General features: G+C 45.8%; 1 protein-coding gene and 1 long non-coding RNA gene across 10 annotated transcripts in view; one reads left to right on the top strand and one right to left on the bottom strand.

Annotated features, from left to right (window-relative positions):
- LOC110399554 overlaps positions 1-4,307 on the top strand; it is a 7,679-nt gene extending 3,372 nt beyond the window's left edge. The window contains exons 2-4 of one of the 2 annotated variants that reach the window (XR_002439277.1): positions 878-1,322; positions 1,432-3,170; positions 3,272-4,307. This is a non-coding gene — a long non-coding RNA (uncharacterized LOC110399554). Of the gene's footprint in view, positions 1-877; positions 1,323-1,431 lie in introns of both variants that reach the window. The other variant, XR_002439276.1, reaches the window with a different exon arrangement.
- Positions 4,435-25,402, bottom strand: part of SLC12A8 (solute carrier family 12 member 8) — a 47,915-nt gene continuing 26,947 nt past the window's right edge. For 7 of the 8 annotated variants that reach the window (XM_021398467.1, XM_021398464.1, XM_021398462.1 and 4 more), the window contains 8 exons: positions 19,051-19,138; positions 17,884-17,971; positions 15,068-15,214; positions 11,988-12,639; positions 11,057-11,154; positions 9,564-9,681; positions 7,541-7,601; positions 4,435-5,228 (listed from right to left, as the gene is read on the bottom strand). In XM_021398467.1, the coding sequence (XP_021254142.1) occupies positions 5,063-5,228; positions 7,541-7,601; positions 9,564-9,681; positions 11,057-11,154; positions 11,988-12,639; positions 15,068-15,214; positions 17,884-17,971; positions 19,051-19,138 (1,418 nt within the window). In that variant the 3' untranslated portion in view covers positions 4,435-5,062. Of the gene's footprint in view, positions 5,229-7,540; positions 7,602-9,563; positions 9,682-9,822; positions 10,061-11,056; positions 11,155-11,987; positions 12,640-15,067; positions 15,215-17,883; positions 17,972-19,050; positions 19,139-25,402 lie in introns of those variants that run through there. The other variant, XR_002439272.1, reaches the window with a different exon arrangement.

The following is a 25,402-nucleotide window of genomic DNA, read 5'->3' on the forward strand; positions in this document are numbered from 1 at the left end:
TTATCCCTCCCCTATTGTCGCAAAGCCCCGCTCCCGGCTCGGGCAGCGCTCCGTGCCCGCTGCCGCAGAGGTTCGGGCTGCGCGGTGCGCCCGCTCGGGTGGGGGCTGCACCACGGATCGGAGCAGACGGAACCCGGCCGGGTTCGGGCAGCGCTGCTCCACCGGAAAGTTTCTTTCCGGCTGAGCGCGGTGAGCGTTCAGTAGCCCCGAACTCCATTCCCACCGAGGCTGCAGCAAGTCCTTGCCAAAGGACTACAAATCTTTTATTGGTTATAAAGCGGACCCGCTCTCCTTTAAATTCCAGCAGCAGTTTCTCGCGGCGGTGAATTTCCCAGGCTGGGCTGTACGGGAGGCAGAGGATTTCCCTTTATTGTTCTGAGATTCCCTTTCATAACTCCACGCTGTTGGCTATGCTGTGCGGAGCGCGCACTGTGGCACTGCTCTGCCCTGCTGCTGGCAGCCCCCAGCCCCCAGTTCACTGCATCCACGACCCCAACCCATCCTGTCCCCGTCTCCTCCATGGGATGTCCACATGTCCTCTGCTTTCCCCCTGAGCTAGTTCAGATTCAGGCTGAATTTCCACGAGCCGCTTCCACCCAAGCAGAATCCAACACTTCAAACCACAGGGACAAATGGCAATCCTCCAAACACAAGACAAACGTCGGTTCGGTCCACTGTCCCCAGCTCCCTCCTTTCCCCAGGAGCTCCCTGACACCTTCTGTCCACCCAAAAGGTGGCACTGATGAGCCCACACGAGCATCCAAACTACATTGGCTTGTCCAGTTGTTAGTCCCCAGAGATGGGGATTTTGTGTCCCCTGCTATTATGGGTTTCTCCAAAATGAACCAACAAATCATAACCACACTTCTAATTGCAGCTGGGGACATCTGAGTGGCCCAGAAACTGCCAACACCAAGCTGCACCGGACACAGAATCACAGAATTGCTTGGAATTGGAAGGGAACCCTAAAGGCCACCTGGTCCAACCCCCCTGCAATGAGCAGGGACACCAACAGCTCCATCAGGTGCTCAGAGCCCCATCCAACTCGACCTTGAGTGTCTCCAGGGATGGGGCACCCACCACCTCTCCAGGCTCCATCAGCCTTTGTCAATGGACCTACCCATTCCCTATGGAACACATCAGAGAAAGAGCCCTAACCCACAAGATGGAGAAACCAACACCCAGCCAAGGAATGCACCGCCATGAGTTAAAGCTTGTGTGAGGAGCTGAGAAGTATTCTGATACTTTGGGGGAAGACATGAGGCAGGAGTTCAAACATTCGGAGATACCTCTTTATATGAAATGAATGGCTCCCCATTCCTGTAAGTACTCCTCATCCTCTGAAGCTGTAAATCCAGCAGGCAGGAAGTGCGGTATCAAGTGCTTTCCCAAAAAGCCTCAATAAATTCTTCCTACTGTTTTACCCAACAGGCGCAGCGAGAACAAAACCGGCAGCATGCAGATGCAAAATAAACGTTGCTGAACGCACAGCCATAAAGAAACCAGGGCCAGATTGAATGCTTTCATGTCCCTGTGGCCATAGTGGGACCCATTGAAGACCCAGCATGGCAGACCCCGATGGGCCCTCCCAGGTGGGCAGCTAATGGCCCTTCCCCAAAATTCCCCTTAAAAGCATCACACATCAGGAGGTGTCCATGGGGATGTTACATCCATCCTCTCACCATTGCAGTCACCAACGGGACAAAAGCACTGCAACGGGAGCCAATGCCACTGAAGGAGTATTTACCATCACAGCCAGCCTGTCCCCCCACTGTCATGGCTCAGTCACAAGCACCTGGGAAGGAAACACCGATGGCTTTTTTTGTACTCCCCAAATGCACTCCCTTCCCCACCAGATGCCCCATTGCCAAGGCTTTGTGGCTGTAAAGGGAAAGCTATTGTATTTTCCTGCCACGTTATTTCATTCCCACCTTTGCCACTTCACTAAGGGATATCCCTGCACTGTCATGCACAAGTCATGAGGAACCCCAGTATTCTCAAGCCCCAGCTCTAACATAACTACATAAAGTATGATGGATGGTATATGGTGATTAATTGAATCCCACCATCACTCTGCATTAGGGGAGGAAAAACACCATTTGGTTTTGTTTCACTTTGCTTTCCACATCCCAGCCCGAGGGGCTGGAGGCACACGGCCCAGTTTGCCAGGTTCTGCATTGTTTTGCCCTGAAGTCACAGAAAAGCACAGGAGTTTTGACAGAAGGGGCACCTTGGTAACCCCTTGCCAGGATCACACTCACTGGTCACTCCTGGTTGGTGCTCCAGGAACCCTTCCCAGCCCCAGCCCCAGCGCAGAACTCCTGCAGCTCCCTTGAAACGCAGCCCAGATCTGTCCCGAGCTTGGAGCAGGCTCATAAACCTCAGACAAGTTTTCAGCTGATGATGAATTAAGGTACAAAGTGAATAGTTTCTACTCCTGGAATTTGTTATTAAAAGTCCCGAGTTTCCGAAGTGGACAGATAGTTCCTAACCCAGTAATTAATTACCTTCCCCGTCTCCTCTCCGTGCTGTAAGCCATCCATTAATGGATCCCAATCATCCAAAAGGCACTTAGCACCTGAACATTTTTCTCCGCATTCCGGGGGTAGCGGTGCTCGATTGATTTATTTTTACAGGGAACACTCGCCTTGTGCCTCCCTTGGAAGCAGCTCATTCCAGATACTTGACATTTGGAGGTCAGGATGGATGTGGGTCTTGTGATCTCTTTTCATCCCTCACAGCAAAATGCACAGCAAGCTTATGCCACCGGGTCCAAAATGTTCCTTTCTGATTCCTGTCAGAAATAAACCCCGTATTTCCTGGGGAAAAGCAGTTAGCCATTTCAATCCATCTGAAGCAACTCGGAACCTCTGATTCCTTTCTTTCATGACTGTTCTCAGCCTGCTCTGAGAAGGAATATCAGTGAGTCCACTGCACACGATTTTGTATGGAGTTCCCAAATTTACTGGTTCACCATATTATTTTTTTTTTCCTATTTATGGCAGTAATTGCCCATTCTAGAATTCAGAGAGCAAAGGCAATAATTCAGAGAACCTCCTTTCTCCAGTAATTTAAATGATAACTCCATGCTGGCCGCTGTGCTTCAGTGCATCCCGTCCAGGTGCAGGTGTGATGCTGGATGAAGCTGAGCCAGAACCAGAAGCAAAGGGGTGAGAACACATTGCCTTGCTGGCCACAGAGAGCCCCTTGCCATAACCAGGCACGGCATCATTATTTAATTCACGTGTTTTGCTGTTTGCTGCTCCTCCAGGATCACCATTATCTGCAAGCGACCATCCCAAGCATGCGACTTTCTGGCCACTGTGCGCAACGAAAACACCCAAGGGAACCCAAAGATGACCAAGAGAGAGCCATGAAGAGAGGAAAGAAACATAGGGATTTGGGTTAAGCTACAGATTGAAGGAGTTTGGTTCTCCCAGTGCAGAATCCCATTGGGACACCCAGACAGAACCAGAGTAATGGCAACTTACAGCAAGGAGCTGTCACTTAACGCCCATATCACAGCAAAACTTGACTTTTCTCCTGCCCATTCTCAACTCTATTTGTGTTGCACTGCTTTTGAGGCAGATGACTCTAATTCCTGTACACTTGATAATGTCATGGCATCACAAACACAGCATGAGCATCTAGGCAAGGCTGCAAGGCAAAGAATAAACTATTTAATCCTTCACTGCCTTCTGTGTCTGTGCCTTCTGCAAACGAATCCGTCAAACCCACATCTAGCAACTTACAGCTGGAGGCTTAGAAAAAAAAGAGGTTTTACATCCACGTATCTCATAAAAACAAATGTTTTCACACCCTCATTTCTTAAAAGCAATTCCATGAACTCAAAGGAAAGTTGGTTATAGATGATAACAAAGCTCACATGGCTTAAAAGATAGAAGGATCTTTTCATTATGAAATTAACTGAGCTGCAACTTGTTCTGGACAGATAATGCTCAGACCTGGGTCCCAAACCACCCTTCAGGATTCCTGAAGCAAGGCTTCCCTCCACCCTTACAGTTAACGATGTCAATGACAACGCCCCAGGAAAGATCAGCACACCTCTTCTCAAGCACCAAGTAGGAAAGTTGCTCTACTTACCGCACACAACAGCAGCAATGAAACTGTAGACCAGAAAGCCCAGGCACGACATGCCCTGAGACAACAGACACAGGCACCTTCCCGACAGCGCTGGCCAAAACTATGGTACCCAATGGGAGGAGCTGCTTGTCTCATTGAATCCCAGAATGGCTTGGGCTGGAAGGGACCTCGAAGCCCACCCAGTTGCAATGCCCCTGCCTTTGTTATTTATTTGTTCTCTTAATTTAGTGCTGTGAGACGTGTCCCGATGCTGATGTTTTTATTGCACAGAAGGAGAAATAAATAATTTAATGGCTGAAGTGATCAGAGATTACAAGAAGCGAGAGGCAGTGATTTCCACCCCTTTTTATTTATGCATATGCATCTATAAAGCTTAGTACAGGATGAGCTTTAAGCAGAATTAGCAAAGTGAGGCTAAATGTATCTTGTTAAGGCACTTCTGAATCATCTCTCCTTTCAGCCAAGAGATGCGCTATTTGCAGATAGCTGTGTTTTCAGGTCCTGGCTCTTGTTTCAGAAAGGATGTGGGAAGCCACTGAAAAGCTTCTAAGACATCACATCACCGTTTCACAGTAGAGTTCATCATGCTGCACTGCTGCATATAAATGCACAGGTTCAATTCCAGTTAAGGATATATTTCATAATCCTCTTGCACTTGCCATTGACTCTGGCCTATCGTTAAACACCTTAAAGTGCTAAGACTTTGGTCATTGAAACGCTGAGGTAGAAAACCCCTGCACGATGAGCAGGTTTGTTTGTTTTTTTTTTCCCTTTAGGATAAGATTTGAAACTTGGCCACATTGTAGCTTGCATAAACAAACAAGCCTCGAGCATGTAAATAACTATTCACATCCTTTCCATATACATTCAAGTATTTCACAAGGCACAGCAGCAGTGATTGGCACTCATCAGTCCTTTCTGAAATGACAGCTTGCTATTTTGTTTTCGTCCTCCCGCTCTACTGAAACTGATTCACAAACTCTTCCCTGCTGATGAGGGAGGACTGGTGGTAGCGGTCCCTGGAGGCAAAGTCCGCGTTCTCCTCGGTGAGCTGCCTGGTCTCCATGCCCACTGTCGCAAAGGCCGGGGTCACCACGATCTGCTCCTTCGGCGACGGCCTCCTCCTGCAGGCACAGAAGCAGAGACACTCACATCACCCAATGCTTGCCTTTAACAGCCGTGCAAGCAGACCAGACTGAAAATAGCACCTATGGGGCAGGTGGGGCACATTAAGAAGGGTTACGTCTCTCCTGGTGCCCTTCCAGCTAATCTGGAAACATTTTTCCTAGAAGGCACGCAATAACTATAGTCCCACCCCCTCCCCAGCAAATACTCAAAAATATACATTTTCTTAGCAAATATACATTTCCTCTTTGGAATCGCTCCAAACGTTGGCTCTGCCACTTTCTGCGCTGTGCAGGAAAGGAAAGAGCACGAACCACTGCTAATGAAAAATACTCTTCTTATAGCTTCCGAAGCTTTCGTGTACATCTCAATTACTTCTGGAACCACGTAGGCCGGAAACTCTCTTCCTCTTTGAAATAAAAAGAGGAGACTTTCCTTCAGCCTCTTGTTCTCAGAGGGCAAGTTTAAGAAACTCTTACTGCACACTTGCAAGTCACAACTGGAAGCGCTGATACCGCTGACTTGGCCCTCTTTCATAGAATCATAGAATGGCTTGGGTTGGAAGGGATCTCAAAGGAAACTCAAAAATCTCCAACCCCCTGCCATGGGCAGGGGTGCCAACCACTAAATTAGGCACTAGATCAGGTAGTCAAGGGCCCCATCCAATCTTTGAGGATTTGGAGGTACCAAGGACCCATGGTTGCTTCCATCACTCTTGTACTTTAATAGGATGACTTTTTTTTATCTCAAATTCATTGATATGCCTTGCTTGGATTTCAAGAAAACAGGGCTTAGGAGAAATGTGCAAGTGATTTCAATGCTATTTCTTGTAGCACAGCAGAGGTAGCTTAACTTCTCCCTTCTGATCCCTGGCCATCTCCCAGGGAAGTCAGCCAGCCTCCCACAGGGACCATCTGACAACAGGCAGGAGACAGGGCTGAGAAGCACCAAGGGACGACCAGGAGGAAAATGTGCTCCATCATCATAGTCGCACTGAGCTAAATTACAAACAACGGATCCGGCTGTACACTGAGGCGGAACAGGACAGCCAAGTGCCTGGGATACAGTGCAGTGGGGTCTGACTCACCGTGCAATGAGTAATTCTGACAGCACTTCCAGCACAGTCCCGTGCACCCTGTTCTCATTCTCACCTCCTCACCCCTGGCCTTGGCTCACATTACAAATGCAGCAGACATTGTGAAGGGGGGAGAGAAGGGGAACAACCCCTCTTTCCAAATGAGACACACAAAGCATAGTGCATACCCTCACTCCTGTTCCATGTGGTTTATTTGCCCTGGGCTCTTATCCTGCTAACAGAGAACTGTGCAGCTTTAGGATACTGCCATCAGAGGCAGCAGTAGCTGTGTGAAGGGAACTGTTCATGGCCAAAGAGGTTTGCCAGATAGGTGGGTCCTCAGGACAGCAACCCCATCCCACTCTCGCAGAGATCCTCTGGTCTGGCAGGGACAGTGATGGGTGGTGATGCAGGAGACCCAGCTTGCCTGTTCTTGGCCATGCCATGGACCTAAATCCACAGGGATTCAAGAGAGATCCCACTGTCTTCAGCTTTGTCTCTTGAGCTGTCTCTGCCAACAAAGGTATGTGGCGATGTTATAGGGACTGTGGGCAAGGAGTTGGGGTTGGGAAGGTAAGCATAGGCACATGCCAATGTGTCCAAGTACCTGGACCTTCATTTATCTTAAAGAAGGCACCAAATCTGCACACCTAAAGCACAGCAGCTTGTATTGTGTGGTCTTCACTACAGTGTTTCCCCATTGCAACAGGAAAGAAGCCAAACAGATTATGAACCACAAATCCTACTGAACTGTACAGCAGCAGAGACGGTCACTACTCCTGTGGGAATCCAAACACTATGGAATTAATAATTAATAGGATCAAAATGAATTAACAAAACCAGTTAATAACCAACCATGCAAAAACCCTGAGGTCTTCTGGGAAGGAAAACTCCAGGACGGCTGCAGGTGCAATCCCACAGAAACTCAACACTGAATGGTTCCTTTGCTGAAGGCCTTGTTTATTGTACTTTCCCCTGCAGCTATTGCTGCTTCCTCCCAAATTTCCCCTCTGAAACTTCAGCCCAGCTGGAACGTGCAGGCCCATTTCACCATTACCACAGCCACTGGGCTAACTGGAGCAATGAACTCTATTTGCTATTAACTGGGAACTCTGAGTCTCCATCCAGGGAAAGATGGACTGCTTAAGGTAAGAAGACAGCCGACGTTTACACACATTAATGGATCAGGGAAGCAAGGAGCACTGCTTTGATCTCTGCCATGTGATTGGTACCAACCTGCATGAGGTGATCAAAACAGACTTAATCCAGCTGAACAGACTGAAATTCGCTGCTGCTCCTACAGAAAAAAAAAGGCACAAAAAGTCAGTAAGTTGCCGATTCCCTCATAATAGCATTTTGCCATTGAAATTTTGCATAAAATCCCAAACCAGCATGTTTGTTACTAGCCCTCAGTACACAAAGATCAAGCGATTGTGAGAGCACTTTCAAAGTCTTCCCACTAGCTTCAGCTCTTGAAGCAAGAAAGCAGCCCAAATTTCCCATGGAGAGCAGCTATCCCTTCCCAGACTGACAGCTTGTTAAAATACCAGCAGAGGTGAGGCCAAAGCAAAGATACCAGGAGCAGTACCTTCTCCTCCTGAGACTGCAAAGCCCACTCCCACAGCTGGGATGGGGAGACTAAGGAGCTGTTTGGCTGGCCTAAGCCAGAGTGGCTGTGGTCTCACTGCTCCCTCCTGGCTGACCCCATGGAGAGCTGGTTTAGCTTATTACATCAACACCAAGGTTTTTGGAATTTTTTGTAGAGTTAATTTCCTGCACCGGCTTACTGCAGGGGCAGACAAGTGCTGGAGCTGGCAGCAAAAGCAGTCCCAGAAGTTTGTGGTGAGGGATAGGGAGGAGAACAGAGACCCAGCAGAGCCTGCTGGATTTGGCTTAGGCTGCTGGAGGCCAAAAGAAAAGAGGAAGAACGTGTTGAAATCTTGGAGCATTCCTGTGGCAGAGCTACCACTCCCAAGGCCTTCATCTAGTCCCTAATCCACAGCATCACTCAACCAGCATCCCACTATCTCTCTACACAGAGGGATCATTCTGTCTTTCAAACTCATGGATCAGTTGATGTAGCGTGGCCACAAGATAACTTTCACTCACAAGCAAATAAAAATTAGACTGAACTCCGTGTGTTTATTTCTGACTTCTTCTTTGCCATCTAGTTCCAAGCCCCCTGCCAAGGGAAGGGACACCTTACACTAGAGCAGGATGCCCAAAGCAATCTCATCTCTTCGCCGCTCTCCCATACAGATAAACAGAAAAGAAATCAGTTGTAAAGATTGGTGAGTGATATATTGATGGTTACTGAATAATACTAACTAATTTTCGGCTTCTCCCAGCATGGGTTTCTGAAATCTGGTATCTACTTACAATAACCTTTCATCTTGATAAATACAGGTGGCTATTTCTGAATTGTTTAAATGACACATGAACTCAGGTTCTTCTGACTTCTCTTATCTAGGTTTTCATAGGTGCTAAACAAAAAATAGCACGTCCATACAATTTGCACCCATGTACACCCATACAAATGTATTTAAGCACCTACATGTGTATGTACGTGAGCAGGCACACGCTGTGCATGTATCACCCTCTCCCTTCAGAGAGGCAGACCAACGAAAATCTCTCCTGCCCCTGTGCCAAGGAGCTATAGACTCTCCTGAGCCGCTTTCTCAATGTGCTGCACTGTTTAATTTTGAACTTGTTTAAGCCTATCACATGCCCAAACCTTTTTAAAGCCCTTTGCCTAAGAATATTTTCCCAGATTACGTTCCTGACATATTCAACCTGTTGAGATCTGAAATCAAAAGGCTCTCTTGTTTTGCAGTTATGAATGCTGGGATTTAATGAGATACTTGTCATAATTCCCATTTTCATTAAAGTTTTCTCAGGTGGTTTTAGATCGATTAATTAAGTTTATTAAAAAGTATTTGCAACAGATTTTTCTCATTGCCATGATATATTTGCACTCTGCAATCCCTGTTAACTCTTGGTGTCTGATTTTGCCATTTATAGTACAATAAGTAACACAACTAGCACGATGTTCAAACTATCAAACTCGTGCTAGCTACAGTTAGAATCAAATATTTAAGAGCTAGATATAAAATGTATTGAAACTGGCAAAGAAATGAAATCTCATCCTTCCTTGTGCCAGCTGCATAATAAACATAAGACTCTCAATTTGTAATTAAGTGAAATTAAAGCTTAATGAATTTTTAAGCAGATTTGATAATACAAAGAACACATAACTCACCCAGGGGGAGTCCTGGACTCACTTGGCCGATGTAGAAATACAGAACCACCGCCGCCCCCAGGCTGACAAGGGTGTAGATCCACTGAATGACAAACATTATGATGAGGGACACAATTGCCTATTGAAAAGACAAGGTTTGGGGTCACTCCAGAATGAGATAGTGTACTGCTGTCAATGTGACAGCATTACCGTACTGAGCATTTCTTTTTAGGTGTCTGCCCAGGGATGGGGACATAACCAACCATGCATGAGATCATACCTGGAGATGCTGAAGGCCAGGTTGGATGGGGCCCTGGACAGCCAGGTCTGCCGGGTGGAAACCAGTCCTCGGCAGGGGGCTAGGACTGGCTGGGCTTTAGGATGTCTTCCAACCCAACCATTCTACAAACTCCTGCACAGCCTGAGTCCTGCCCTCAGGAGCAGTGACACCGGCCTCAATCACACAGGTGGATGGACACTCCTGGTGCAACAGGCCCTCTGGGAAACCACGTCATCTCCTGCCTCCAAAACACTCTGTGATGAGCAGCTTCTGGCCACGCATCCAGTTTTATTGTTGTTATCACCACTCCAGACTCCAGATGATGACAAGCACTTAGGAGCTCCATTAATTATCGAGCCCAGAGAGTGCATTGGCGTATAACCTCCAAAGATATCACCACTGGAGAGCAGCCTCCAGCATCCATCCCACCCACCCACCCACAAGACCTTTCCCCAGTAGTTGGCTGCTGGAAGCCTGAGCAGCACATTTGAAAAGTGGGTGTCAAACTCAATCTAAGGATTACATTAGAAGGGGTTTGTGTGTTGTTCAAAGGTGTTTGTTATATTGTACACATATCTACGAAATCCCCATCCATGCAGCAAAGCCATATGGTTCATTCATTATGCATATCTGACCCTTTTCCTGTCATCTGCCCATTAATCCATCTTCCCAAGATGAATTTAAATGTCCTCAGTGGCTTCAGGCAGAAGCTATTTACAAGTTATTTATTCTTGAAAGTAATGTGCTGGGGGAATGCTCCGCTTTTCTCCCTCAAAATGTGGAATTTCACAGTCAGGCTGCTCTGATCAGGAGTTTAGCAGTAATGAAATCCCACCCTAAGGTGGCATCAACTACTTCATAAATAAAAATAACATAGCTCTAAAACTGATATCTCACTCCACCCCCCAGCAGGCTGGGACACAGTGACAAGAGGGACTCGGTGTTTTTTTCCCCATCAGCCACACATCTCTAACTCTACAAAAGTCCTAAGATGACAGACTTTGAATTTGGATCTTCTGTGTTTGTTTTTGCTCGTTTAAATAACATCACCTGCCCTTCTCTTAATTTGAACTAGGGGGTGCTTGTTCCCATAAGCAATTAGTTCAGGTAAGCTGGGACACTAGAAACACAAAAGCCATTTTAAAATACTGCAGTGTATTTACACTGCACTAAGTGATGAACTTCCTTCCATGTTTTACAAACACAAACCAATGCTCAAAATAAAATTACTTACACCAGCAAAGGAAACCCAGTAATTGCAGAATTTGGAGTAGAAGGATTTTTGAATTTGCTGAATTTCCAGCTCTGGACTTTGTTGTCTTGCAGATGATTCTGGAGGATAAAAAGAAAGAAAGAGAGATGTTACAAAGGAGCTGATGTGTCAGTCTTTTTCTACTTTACATTACCAGACTACAGGAACCAAAACGGAAATTCTGGCTGACAGTTGGGCATGGCAGAGTTTAACCATAACTTCTAAAATGAAAGCAAAAAAGACATGCAGGAAGGGAAAAAAAAGAAAGAAAGAAAAAGGAGGTTTACAGCTCTGGTATTGAGTCCATTTTAAGGTCACACATACATCATCGTATGTGACGGAAACCAAGGCAGTTTCCATATTTGTAAAAGAAGAGAAATATAATATTGAATTGACTAACACTGATAGAAGACTACTGATCTGAGACAACAACCTCCACTGTATCAAATACCCATAGTGCCAATGAAATGAATTCAGACTCTTAGCTGTGGATGACGAATTACAGCCTCCTCCTGCAGCATGGGGATCATTTCATTTTGATAGCCAGAGCTTTAGGCTCGCAAAGCTCCATCTCTCCTACCCTGCATCATGGCAAAATAAGCCCCAAGATAATACTCAAAACCTTTTTAATGCACAGCATTAAGAGCACATTTGTAGAATAATGAGTACGCAGTAAACAACCCTACACTAAATACAGTCCTGCCTGCTTTCCTGTGATTAATCTTCCATAGGAAATTACATTGGAACTTCTCCTGTGATTCATTACGATGAACTCTATCCTCACCTGTAATAAAAGATATTATTGCTATGAATCACCGAATGACAGTCCCATATAAAGCTAGTTCCTCTCCTGCCTCCAGGAGGACCGAGGCTGTAAATCATTCCCTGTGAGTCCCTCTCCTGCAGCCCTCACCTTCCATCCCACGACCAGGGACCTCTGGTGCCTTGCTGCAGAGCTGCTCCCCATGCTCAGGTCCCTCGGATCCCTGGGGATCCGCAGCAGGTGATGAGCAGCACGGTCCCACCTCACACTGCTGGCTTTTGGATGGGGGCTCCGTGGTCCCATCCCAGTCACAGCAAGCTGGAGGAGCATCATCGTCAAGATCCAAAAGAAAGCTGTCTTGTAATGTTTGCTTGGCTGGCTTCTTTGCTTTTTTCTGTTTGACTCTTTGCATTACATTCTCAGTTCCTTCCTTTTTGCCAGCACCTGGCTCGTTACGAAATGGTTTAAAAAGCTGGTCCATGTCTTTTGTGAATTCCATCAAGGTACCATTCGATCTGCTTTGAATTACTCCATCTGATACATGGCTGGAGGGCCTGCTGAAAATCAAAGGCTGGGAAGAGTGAGGAGGCTTAGTGTTTTCCACTGGTGTCTTGCCAGGTCTTTGCTGAACGTTGTAGCTCAAGGAGATTGAGAAATAGGAGTAGTCAACAGTAATATACGTCAACATGAAGTTGATGGTGACGATCGGAGCAAGAACATTCACTTGCCCAATGAAGACGAAAGCCATGGTGATCAGACTTGTTAAGCAAATTGCAGCCACTGGAGTCTTGTTGGGTCCTTTCTATTGCATCAATAAAAGAAAATTATTTAAATTAATACCTGTGAGGCTCACCGTGAGGATCTCCATTAGCTCAGCAGTAACAGGAGAACACCCCAGCAATCTGCAGGTACCCCATTAGTCACAAAATTCACCCCTATGCGTGCATAGCAGAGGCTCACTGCCTTAACAAATTAAAGAACAAACTGGAAGCCAAGAACTGCTGAGTTCCCACCTCACCTCTGATCCTTACTCAATCTTTGTCTTCGGAAAATTCATCCAGTCTCACTCTATATCTCCATGGTAAAATATTAAAGCGGCAATAAACCTTCAGAAAGATTTGTGGGGCCTGTGGGAAGCCTGGGCTGTGTTCTGGCAATAAAACATGTTAATTACAGTTAACTGTTCATTTCTAATTTCTCTACAGGGCCCTACATTGCTGTCTGCTCAAAAGGCTTCTCACAAATTTTAATCTCAGGTCTAGTATGCCCTTCCTCGATCACTGCTGAAGAGTCAGCTGATGTGGTGCTAAGTGCCCATCAGAGCTCCTGTGAAGGCCCTTTTGGGATGCGGTTTGTCCCCAACACACTACTGCTGGAAAAACAAGCTCCATTTCTAAAATTCTTGCAGGTTGGGAGCTTTTCCAGCAGTGTACAGCCGAGAGGAGGCACCTCAAAGGTGGGCTGAAAGGTGCTCTTCCAGCTCCCTTACACCAACAACAGCACGAGACCGGGAACATTTTCCATCCTACGTTTTCATTTACTGCATGTTCTTCTCTAATAAACACACAGCTCAAATGGAAACTATTTCTATTTTCTCCACACTTACTTATTAATAGAAAAAGGAGACCAGTTCTGGACCTTACGCCTTTTCACAATGAAATGAGAAATATGTCTCAAGGATAAATGAACTTGGTTCTCAGAAAGCATCTTAGCTATTAGAAAGACTTACTGAGATAGGGAACAGATGGTACGATCTCAGGATGCCTCTGGCTTAGGTTTAATACTACAGAAAACAATAGTGTCCTTCACATTAACCGGGGTTACATTGCTTACAACACTTTCCTAAACCATGGAAAAGAAGAACTGATGTGGAACAGATTGTTAAGGGCAAGCTACGCTTATTAACTCTCCACGAACCAAATCTAGACAATTTTCAAGGTAGCAGAGAGAAGGAAGGGGAAGGTGATCCGCCTTTAATTCCTCACCTCTTTCTGAGCACTTCACATTGAGGCACTTTGCCCAGTGTTCAGAGCAGAAAACACTACAGAAAGACAGAAAACTGCCGGAGAAGAGAGGGAATCAACTTCACAGTCCTTGGGCTAAATGACTGACAATTTGGCAAGAGCTGCCACGTGGAGAACAGCCTGTTCTGGGATTGCCTGACAACTGTCCTGGGTAGCTGGAAGTTTTTGTTGTTGTTACCACTCCTGCCATAGCACTCCTGCTTCTCCTGCCATTACTTCTATTACTCTTATTACTGTTATTATGGCTTTATTTTTCAAGAATTACATTGTGGAATATAAAATATAGGAAACCATTATAATTCTAAGACAAAGATACTTCAAAACATTCTTAAATGCTGATGTGCAATATTTGTTCTGTATTTATAAGCTGCTCCGAAGAAGCAAAACCACCTTAAGGTTCTCCCAGCTGCTCGCTGCAGTAAGGTGCTGCAGGTTATTTAGGGCAAGGGAAATTTTTTTCTCCCTGTTTAGAAAAAGGAAAATCCATACGAAATACTTGGGTCTACATGCACAGCCACAGCTACACAATCCTTAGTGGCTGCTGCTTTGACTGTTCTCAGTGAAACAACTCATGTGAATGAGGATTACTTACTGGGACAAGGAAAAAGGCTCTTGCCATATTCAAAGCAAAGCTTTGTTTAAAAGCAACCCCCTAAATTAACCTTTCAAATCTATTCCCTCTATTATCTTTACAGAGTCCAAAAGGCACCTCATCTTTTCTCCAGAGCGCACAAACAGAATCCACTGTGCTGCAACCAGTACTCAGCCATCATGTCACCAAAGATGATAGGAAGATCTCAGGGAAAAAGAGCAGGAAAGAAGAAAAATAGAGGAAAGAGATAAAAAGGAAGCTACCATCCATTCAACTAGACTGCCTGGACAAAGCTTCAGACTTCTGCCCTGAGAGGGAGGGCAGAGAAGAACGAAGTGCCTGGGTTACAATTAGGATCAGTGTGGGTTTAGATAAGGTGTTTGCAAAAAAAAAAAAACCAAAACAGCAAATCACACTCAAAGTTGTATCTCAAGTGGTTGTTTTCCTGGAGACATCTCAAAAGAAGTGGGACCAAGGGAAGGGCTGTCCCTGTGGACAGACAGCTCCAGGGCAGGGGCATGGCTGAGATGGGGTGCACGGACCCCACCACAGAAATATTCCTTGTATCACCAGCTTCCCTTCAGGTTAGGTTGAGTTTAGGTCAGCTCACTAACCCCGCGTCCAAGGAAGGCGAGCATGGGGACCACGTTCTCCTGGGCGATGCACTGCAGGATTCGGGGCGCTCCGTAGAGCCCTCCCATGCAGGAGGCCAGGGAGGAGATGTACAGCCCTAGCAGAAACAGGAAACCCACCAGAGATACCTGGAGCAAGCAGAGAGAAGGCAAAATCAATTACTTTGTTCTTCAAAGACCTGCAAGTGATTTTAAATGTGCATTTTCAGAGATCCCCTATATTTTGTAACATTGCAGAATGAACTGAACGGAAAAGCAGCAATTTAACTGGTCTGTGGTATAAAGTGCAAGTAATTAATATGGGAAAATTACCCCATAAAAGTAATTTAATACTGAACATCCTGTATCAACAGAGCCATTTGACAAACTCATATCCAAGAAACTCTTTGTCACTTGGAGCAGTTGCAGCAAAGCAGCAGCTATTAGATTCCACTTAAGTAACTGGAAGTGAGTTTATTTCAGGAGAGATCACTTATATACAGAGCGCACCATACAGGAAAAGCTACCCAGGCTTCCAACCATCCAAAACAGGAAGACAAACCCCTGCGTCCCAGAGGGGAAAACCAATCCTGAAAGAAAATCCGCAGTAAAACCAAATCAAACTTGCCACTTAAGCAAATGGCATCTCAAAAAAACACGCTCCGAGGGATATAATACAATGACCTTTTTTTCCTGTCTTCAATGAGCAAAGAATTTCCTCCGGCATGCACAAAACTCCAAAACCTTTAAAGCCACAGTGCTGCATACTACAGGTGGTTTTATTGCCTGCTGCTAGCCAACACCCTCTTGAGCTGGCAGCCCAGCAGGGCAGCACTACCTGGAGCTGCATGCCGTGGGCCAGGCACAGCCCCCAGCCCCCAGATGCTCAGCCAAGGCCAGCTAAAGCCTGACCTTTCTCAAGCAAAGAGACATCGTCACGAACCCTATAGTTATGGGCAGCTTCTACAGGCTGACATGCAAGTTGTCTATTCAAAGATTCGAGGGTTATGCCCTCGGTTTGCTAATAACAGGGTTTCAGCTCAGCTTTCTGTAGGAATACTTGTTTTTGCTGTGTTTGCCAGATGTATTTCAGAACCATACCGATCTCCTACCACTCAAACACACAGCGTTGCTTCCCCCCACGCAAATCCACTTGCCTTGGGATTTTTATCTTGCGGGACAGAAGAAACTTGAGGGGATGATTAGAGGCTATCAGCTCCCATCAGACAAATGGGCAGACCCTGGGTGCAGGAGTCTGACAAGCAGAAATTCCCCCCCAAGAGAACCGGTCTGGTTTGGGAAACACTTGACAGAAATAATCGGTTGTGCCAGACATCATATATTACTTCAGCTGCCAAAAAAGCTTGCATTTAAATGTACTACTTGACATTCAAATCAGGGTTAGAGGGGAAGAGTCCCTTTCACTGAGGCTGATGAAAGGTTTTGCTGTTGGTTTTAAGCGCAGAGAGTACGAATACTTTGTAAGGAATCGGCACTTCTGGCTCATTAAGAAGGGAAATTACTGAATCTCATTTCTGCGTTTGCGAAGCCAAACAAGGCAGAAAAGCAACCACTCGCTCACCTGCGCCTGGTGGAAATGGGGAGCTGGCATTGTTTAGTGTGCAACGCTCGTGTCCTCTCTCCAAAGTCATTAGAACACACAGGTTTGCTTGTAGTCACTCAGAGGAGCCAAACGAGTGTTTGGATTGCTCCACTAAAGGGAGTTTAGGTTTTTTTTTGGTCTGTTTATTTTCTGATATTTAACAACGTTAAACATCTTCAGGTTCATCCCCTCAGAGATTTTACAGCTTTTTCCTTCAGAGGGTGTTGAAGTTGAAACACACACTCAAAAATCTCTCTCTCTTCAGCTGGTTCAGTTAAAGGTAATGTTTCATTACCACACTTTCCATCCGCTACATCTGTCACATTTACTTAACAAATGCATTGCTTCAAAGGTAAACTCTTTTTTTTTTTTTTTTTTCTCCTGAAACAGAGATGATGTTTCTCCTTAGCAGGAAGCCACAGGATTCCCACCATTAATCTGGAGCTTACTTTAGGGACTGGAGGAAATCTAGGGCTACAGTTATACACTCGGAGAGAAAACAAAGCCAGGGTCTCAAACTGACATTTTAGATTAAAGCGTTATAAATGAAATGGATTGATAACATCTCAAAATAACCACAAAACAGTGTCACATACTGTAAATCCACGATTCAGTATAATGCTGAATAACAGGAAATCAGCCCTTCCATATCCCATCCACAGTAAGACAGCGAGGCACACCCAAAATCTTTGCTCTCTTTTCAGTGGCCTGCAATGACCGGGTTCTTTGCCTGTAACACTACAACACTCCTTCACTGACATACACCAGCGTGGAACGTCTCAAGTTCTCCAATCCAACTGCTCACATTGCAATTACAGTCTGCGTGATATGAGAAGCAAAGCTTCGCTTGACTTAGTACAGATAAGCAGTGGAGTTCTTCAGAGATTTTAATTTGGCCCGAGCTTTCACCGATGAGAAAGGATACATTGAATAAAAGACAGCATTCATCACTGGACCATATCAGCATATTGTAGTTCTTAAAGCTATTTGCCAAGTGATTATGCCAAGATTCAGCATTATTGGATACACTGGTGAATGCAAAGCTATTCAAATCAATTGTACACTGGGATGTGCGGGAAGATCCCCTGAAGATCACTGAGAGATGGGCACCCAAATCTCTTAGGATTTTGGAAAAGCTCAAGCATTCAATGACAGAGAAGCCCCCAACCTAACAGCCCCATTACATAACACCTTTATATACACAAAACCAAGTTACCTTCTCTGCTATCATGAAGTCGTAGCGGAGAGACTGACGGGTGCAAACGGCTCCTAGCAAAAAGACGAAGACCATGTAGAGAAACCACCTGCAAACAACAAAACCAGAGCATTTTCTCCAGCCAGACAAGACCAGTGAGTACAATGCCCATCAGCAGAGGCAGAAGAAGGCCGAGTGCCTGTAAGCTGGGTTTTCCATCATTCCATACTGGCTGGCTCTGCATGGCAGGATGTCCACCACCATGCACACCATGCACCCATCACAGTGCAGTGGGGACAGTACATCACAGCCATGGCGTGACAGTGCAGTTCCCCTGAGGTAAGGAACCTGCACGTCCTTGATGTGCACACAGGGGAACGATCCAGTCACGCTGTATGCAGGTCCCCTCGCCCAGGGGACAACGCCAGGTTTACCACCTCTGTCACGATCCTCCCTGGATATGTCTGGGCTGTTTCATTGGAGAGATAAGCCAGGCTGTCTGCAAAGTCCAGGCAGCAGAGGTGTGATTTCCCTGCTTTAAAACAAAACGAGCACCAGCTGCAGTAGGAATTCAACTACGTCCAGAAGGTCCCTCCTTCCCGCCTCAAGCTGGGTATGCAATTAAATGCAATATTTTCAGAATTACCTTAATTGGCAACGAAAGCAGGAAGGAACCAACTGAGGTACTTTTTAATACGTAACGTTACATTACTTCTGGAAAGCAGCATTTCCCAGGGGGAGAGCTCTGCTCCCCTGGCCTTGCAGTCACACAGGTCATTTTACCTCTCTTGGCCTCATTTTACCCAATACAACCACATTTTCCTTTCTTCCAAAGACGGTGCTCTGAAATCAGCAGAATTAAGTGACAAAACCATGTGCCACAGGCCTTCAAGAACTTTGCATGCTGCCTGGGCTGCCAGGCTGCAGTGGCATAACCACTCTAGCACCAACACACATCCCATCCAGCAGAGGAAGCTGAAGAGTGAGAAGGACTGACCGTATCTGTGCGAACGGATCTCCTCTCCAACCCACCCAGAGTAGGTGGTGGTAATGGATGAGAATTTGAATGGGAGCCAGACTTTAATTTTCCAGATGGCTGAGTAATAAAAGGTTGATGGGAATACGAAATGGATTGGTCACATCCAGGGCAGGCTCCAAATAGTAAATTCTCCCCAGCCTATTACTTACGAGGTGCCAATAGCGGCCAGAGACCCCAGGGGGATGTTGGTAGCAGGCTTCTGGAGATCTCCACTCATATTGAACCCAGCCATCACACCTATATTTTGTAGACATAAATGCAATTTAGAGTTAATCTAAGTTATAGCATCCATGACATACATTCTAATACGTAACATAATTTAATCAGTCACTTAATCGATTACTTCAGAAAAGTAACTGGATCATTTCACTGCACTGCCACACGTAGGGGTACTGCCTCCCATTGACTGTTTGGTGAGTAACTGCTCCTGTCTTCAAGGGAAAGGAGCTACTGCTAACGCATCTACAAAGAACCCTTTGTCCATTCTGAACAATGCTGGGGGGGCTGAAGAAGCAGAAATCCAAACAAAATCCATGTTATCTTAATGCAAACATGACAGAAAACAGTGCCATTAGATTGCTGGAAAGAAAAATGCCACCATTCATCACAGGCTCACATTCAGCAGGTTGTCCAGTCTCACCAGCCCCAGTCAGTTAGAGCAGATCAATTGCAGGTGCCTGCATTCACAAAGGACAACCACTAATGCAGCTTTTAATGTCTGTGTCCAATGACTACCCCATGCATTTAGCAGAGAGAATAGGGATATGCACGTAGGTGGCAGTTTCCAGCCTTGGGCTCTCCTCTGCAAGCATCGGTCAAGGCTCTGGGCTGGCATTATCTCTGCCGTGCAGATAGGGAAATGGAAGCACTGAGCAGGTAAGCGATTCCAGTAAGTACTGGAACATCGTTTCAGGCCAGAGTGCAGGGTAATGTATGACCAGGGACAGTCCTCAGCTTAACAAATTAGCATCTAAAGATGCAAGAAAGGGAAACAGGAAGGATCAATGATTAAAAATTCTGTCTTCGGGCTGGGAACACCAGCTAGAAAAGGGTTAAGAGACTTTATCCTTATTTGAAGAGACAGTCATGCCACACTTGGCAGAAAGCACATCTTTTCTCATCAAATTATCCCAAAATTTCTCTCAGAATATTTCAGATATCTTCTATAAGTAAATTATATCCCTGTCTTAGAATCCCAATGAGAATTCTGACAGTCTGAAGGCAGGACAAGAGCCTCCCTAAGACACTCATTCCTGTCCACCTCTGTCCCATCTTGGGGAGATTTTCTCAGCAAAGGGCAGTCAGTTTTGCAACAAATCCTGAAGCACAGGGGACAAATCCCAGCTCAGCCGAATGGATGTCTTCTCTAAAGACCTTGCAGGGCTACAGATGGATGGCCACCAGGGAGCCACAGTTGCTGCTAATCAGGGATCAGCAGCTCATCTGCCTGCTCTGTCCCAGGCTTTCCTGCACGTTTTCTTCGCTCTGTGTCCCCATCTGCTAAATGGGAATTGTAGCACTTCCTCTCAGCATGCTAACAAGCACAAGGCACTCACATGTTGCCAAACACATCAGCTGAGCATCCAGCACTTCATTTATTTTCTTTTTCTTCCCCTTGATCATCTCAGGCCCACCCAGCAGCCATCTCTTTCTGTCATCCTCTCCACCAGAACCTTGGTGCCCCGGCACTTTGCTCCCGGAGGAGCTGTCTTCCAGATTCAGATCAGATTCAAATCCTTGAGACCTACTGAAAGCTTTAAAAATTAAACTGAGTTGCTCATTTTCTCCTGGAAGACTACTCTGTGGATGTAGTTCTGAGTAGCACTGGTAAAAGCCCATCAGCTGGTGTACTTTTCTCCAGATAAAGTTTCCAAGTGCTGATCAAGCACTGCTCCTTTTTCAGGAGTTACACAATAGGCTTAGCTGGAGGTCAGAAAAATTAGGACGGCAGAAGTCCACAGAAACAGTCAAAAACATCATACGAGATGGAGCATCCATAAAGCACTGCTCAGTGACATGCTATTCTGCCTTTCCGGGGTAAAGCAGAAAATGCAGAATAACCTGCACTTTTCTTCCAAAGGGAGCAAGCTGTTGTCAAAAGGACAGCTGTTAATCCAATGCACCTCTTGGCCAAGTTTCCCAAACACTTGGCACCACTTCCATATCTTCCAGCTTGAGCTTGACTCACCTCCTCCTCATCCAAACTCTTACCTCAACAAAGCACTGGGGAAACACCAAAATGGTGTTTTCTGGACCAAATATGAAACAAGTTGAAGGTGTTTAGTCACTTGTGCAACGATGCCTGCAGGGTCCTGACTACCCCACTGCCTCCCTTGCACAGACTCATGCATACAAGGTGCAGCCCAAGATGACCTGTCAGAGCCTATATACACCAGATCTTGAGACCGATGACTGACCTCATGGCTAGGGGTCAGACCCAGACCACTGCAGGACCTGCAAGGTCACCAGTGTCATGGCCTCCACTGACAAAGGCCAAGGTCACCACTGCAAGATCCAACATAGCATTGGTCTGAGTGGCTGAGAACATCACCTCTGCACTGACTACTCCCAGACCTGACAGGATGGGAGTCTTCATGTATAGAAGAACAGACAGTGCCAAAACCATCACTCTACCACTATCCAAAAAGTAATTACGCAGACGGGGTGCCAGCTGCCAAAGAGCGGTACTGAGAAGATCTTGTGCAAGCAGCAGACTAACCACCCCACTTTTCAATGAAAGGACAACCCAATTTCCTTCTAACAAATTAAAATAAAAGATTCAAAAAAATCAAACAGAACTCCACTATCAATAGCTTTGGTCACCCCAAAGGGTGAGCTGGGCTGGTCTGCAAGACTCTAGCTACTAAAGAGAAGAAAAAATGTGCACTTGCACATAAAATCCAACCAAGCAGAGAAGCTGGGACGTTTCATCCTCCAGACAGGTCTATCCCGTAAGGAAATGGCCAAACCCTTCTGAACTCAAGCAATCCTATCTGCAGATTGTCCACAGAGAAAATTATCCACCTCTCTGTTTCAACGAGATAGCAGGCTGGATTTTCCACACTAGCTATTATCTCGGAGCGCGGCAGATAATGACAAAGCTTCTGGACAAGGAAGCATGAAAACACAGTCAGCTCAGCCAGGAAATTATGGCTGAGACAGTCTGTACATTGCTGCTATTCCCAGCATAATCCTGTCCTGGGAATCATCCAGGCAGTGAATACGTGCATGAGGAGACCACCTACACTGCACGTTAGACACAAGCATCAGCTCCACCAACCCTGGCTTACAGCTCTACCAGCTATGGCTTATAACTGTAGATATGACTGACTGCAAACACCCATTGTGTTGCATTTTCCAGAAAATTTACTATAAAATGTGAAAGTTTGTGGGGTTTAGTGCATTGGCTTTTTTTTCCTTCAACCAAGAGATGAAGAATGGAAAATCTGAGATTGGAATTGCAGCTGATTATTTAAAAGGGCCAAATTCTCCACTGATGTAAGCTGGCACCTCTCCACAGACTCCAGTGGATTTGTGCCAACTTACATCATCTGATAACTTAGCCCAAAACTTCTAAATCTATTTGCTGTCATTTTGCAAGTGCCAAATATGGTTTATTTCAGAACTGGTGTCCGCACAATGACATTTTCCAGTAATGCTGCTCAAACATCATCTTACTTTCTCGTATCACACGATAACACGCTTCTTTCATTAAGCAGAAAACCTTTAGAATCTGGTAGAAAAGAAAATCATTCTCTGCACAACACAAACGCTTAACTTCATCTTGAAGCTGCACTGGCAGTTGTGTGGCTGCTGAGCAATCGCATGCGTTGATGTGGGCAGGCAGCTCCTGAGCCTCCTTCCTCATGCACACCCCTGCTTAGAGGGGAAGCTGAGCATTTGTGTTTCACAACACCACAGCAAAACACACATGTTAAAAAGGTGTTTACAAACACTGAAAAAAACATCTGGCTAAGGCAATGCATCTCTCTACTGGCATGTTCACATCTTCCATAGCAAGTTTGGGATCCACACTGCAAGAAAGACATTGAGGCACTGGAGCGTGTCCGGAGAAAGGCACTGGAGCTGTGAAGGGTCTGGAAAACAGTCCTGTGGGGAGCAGCTAAGAGAACTGGGATTGTTCAGTCTGGAGAAGAGGAGGCTCAGGGGAGACCTTATGGCTCTCTACAACACCCTGAAAGGAGGTTGTGGTGCGGTGGAGGTTGGTCTCTTCTGTAACAGTCATAGGATGAGAGGTGATGGCCTCAAGTTGTGCCACAGGAGGTTCAGGTTGGATATTAGGAAATATTTCTTCTCAGAAAGAGTGGTCAGGCACTGGCACAGGCCGCACAGGGAGGTAGTGGAGTCACTGTCCCCGGAGGCATTCAAGAAAAGGGTGGATGTGACACTGAGGATCATGGCCTAGAGAGGTCACAGGCATGGCATGATGGTTGGAATGGATGATCTTAAAGGTCTTTCCAATGTTCATGATTCTATGATTCTAAGTGTGGTTGCCACTGATTTAAAACAGAAAATCTGAGTCGCCTTCTTCAGCAGCTTCCAGAGCTATTTCTGGTGGAAACAGACAACTATAAAACACTTTTTGCCATGTCCTAGAGACCAAACTTAAACCAGATGAATTCAGATAACAGTTGCAAAGGGAGAATAAAGAGTTTATCCTGAGAATATCAAAATAGTTTCACTTCAGAAAGGAACACTTCATCTCAGAAGGGCCCAAACATCTTGTTTCACAATTTCCTAAAAAATTTTTTAAAAAACCTTTGTTATTAAAACAGCATCTTAGACTGCAAATCAACATATGCTAAAAATTAAAAAGAGTAAACAAAACATTCAATAATAAAAGCTAAACCAAATACCGCTTAGGGTCAAATTAATTTTTCAAAGTGGCTCAAAGCAGCCCCCCACACTGAACAGCAGATTGCTTGGCTGAAACCTTCCCTGAATTGAAAAACTTAATGCATGGGATTGTGCTGCCAATGCTTTGTCCGCATCACCAACGCGGTCCCAGCAGAAGCAGGAACTGCTTTGGGATGGTGCCGGGATGGTTCAGGAGCACAAAGCGGAGGTGCAGCTGGGGGTGATGTTTGTGCATCCTTGCCACTCCTTTCCTTTCTGCCCTGCAGAAGAGGCCTGGCAATTGTGTGGCATCTCTCCAGCCTGCTATTAATGCTGCTGCCAAAACTATCCCTGCAATGTCACCTGGAAGCCCGCAGACCGCCCGTGCTGCTGGGCCTGCTGCCAGGCAGGGAGGAGCACCCTCCTGTCCTCCTGCCCGCAATGCAGTGGGCAGCAGCTTTCTGCAGAACGTGGGGCACCAGGAAAGCTGGCATCCCCTCTGCAGTACTGAGCCTCCATGGTGGGTGAGGATTCAGGCTAATGCATTGCACCAGCTCTTGGAGATGGGAGCTCTGAAGTTGCATGGGGCTCCCAGCTGTGATTTGGAGCAGAGAAGTCTTGACTCCCATCTCTTGCCTTCTTAATCTTTCTTAATCAGATCACAAGTTCTCCCATGTAGCATTATGTTTTCTTTCACGAGGCTCCTAAGCACTGCAGTGCTATAAACAGCAATAACAGGAACAATGGTGGTGTTATATGGTACCACTGGCACCGCTGCTCCAAAGCAACAATTTAAATCCTGTAAATAACCAAGCAATTAAAAAGAACACATGAAAAAGCTCTGCAGTAACTATAGTAATTATACATCAGCCCAAACTGTGTTTTCAGAGAATATTTAACATTACTACTGGTGTTACAACCGCTAACTAATAATGCAACAGGCTGCCAGGACTTTAAATAAATTACATCTATTAGCTTTGGCCTTCATCCTAGCAGCCAGGTATTAGCAGTGACGAAGAACCATTTAATACGGTTAATCATGGCAATTTTCTGCACGAATTTGTCATATCTGTTCCTTCTTCTGTCATGAGGGAGCTGGAAAATCATGCTTTCCTGCACCAGAGGCCAGGCTCTGAGGAAGGACTCCTTCAGTGGCTGGGGTACTTGCATGGGTGAGACCAAAGCAGTAAGGAAGAGGGCCGCAGCCAACTGCACCATGGTGCCAACGGTTTGGGCAGGCAAGTTTTCCAGGAGGAAGCCTACCTGGAGGCAACAGCCAACACAGTAAGCTGGGAGAGAGGATTTCAATGGAAAACTTGGGATCCTGCTCTAGGTACACCTGACAAAGTGATTCTGCTAGATCATTTATCCAGCTCATCTGCTTCACAAAACCTTTCTCTTTGTCTCCCTGTACTGCAGCAATTCTACTAACAACTTTCAGCTAGTTGCTTAGAGCTAATCCTCTGCAAATTCATCCTATAATCCAAGGATTCATTGCTATGGAAACTGCTCATGATCGGTACTTCTTATTGCTTAAAAAACAGCATCAACAAAAGGTATTTTAACTCCAACTGATAGCTATTTCATTCCCACTAGAGAGTACCAGCTGTGGAGAGGGGACATCGATCTTCCTCTTAATTTAAG

Source organism: Numida meleagris, chromosome 5 (genome assembly GCF_002078875.1).
Source record: "Numida meleagris isolate 19003 breed g44 Domestic line chromosome 5, NumMel1.0, whole genome shotgun sequence".
NCBI lineage: Eukaryota > Metazoa > Chordata > Aves > Galliformes > Numididae > Numida > Numida meleagris.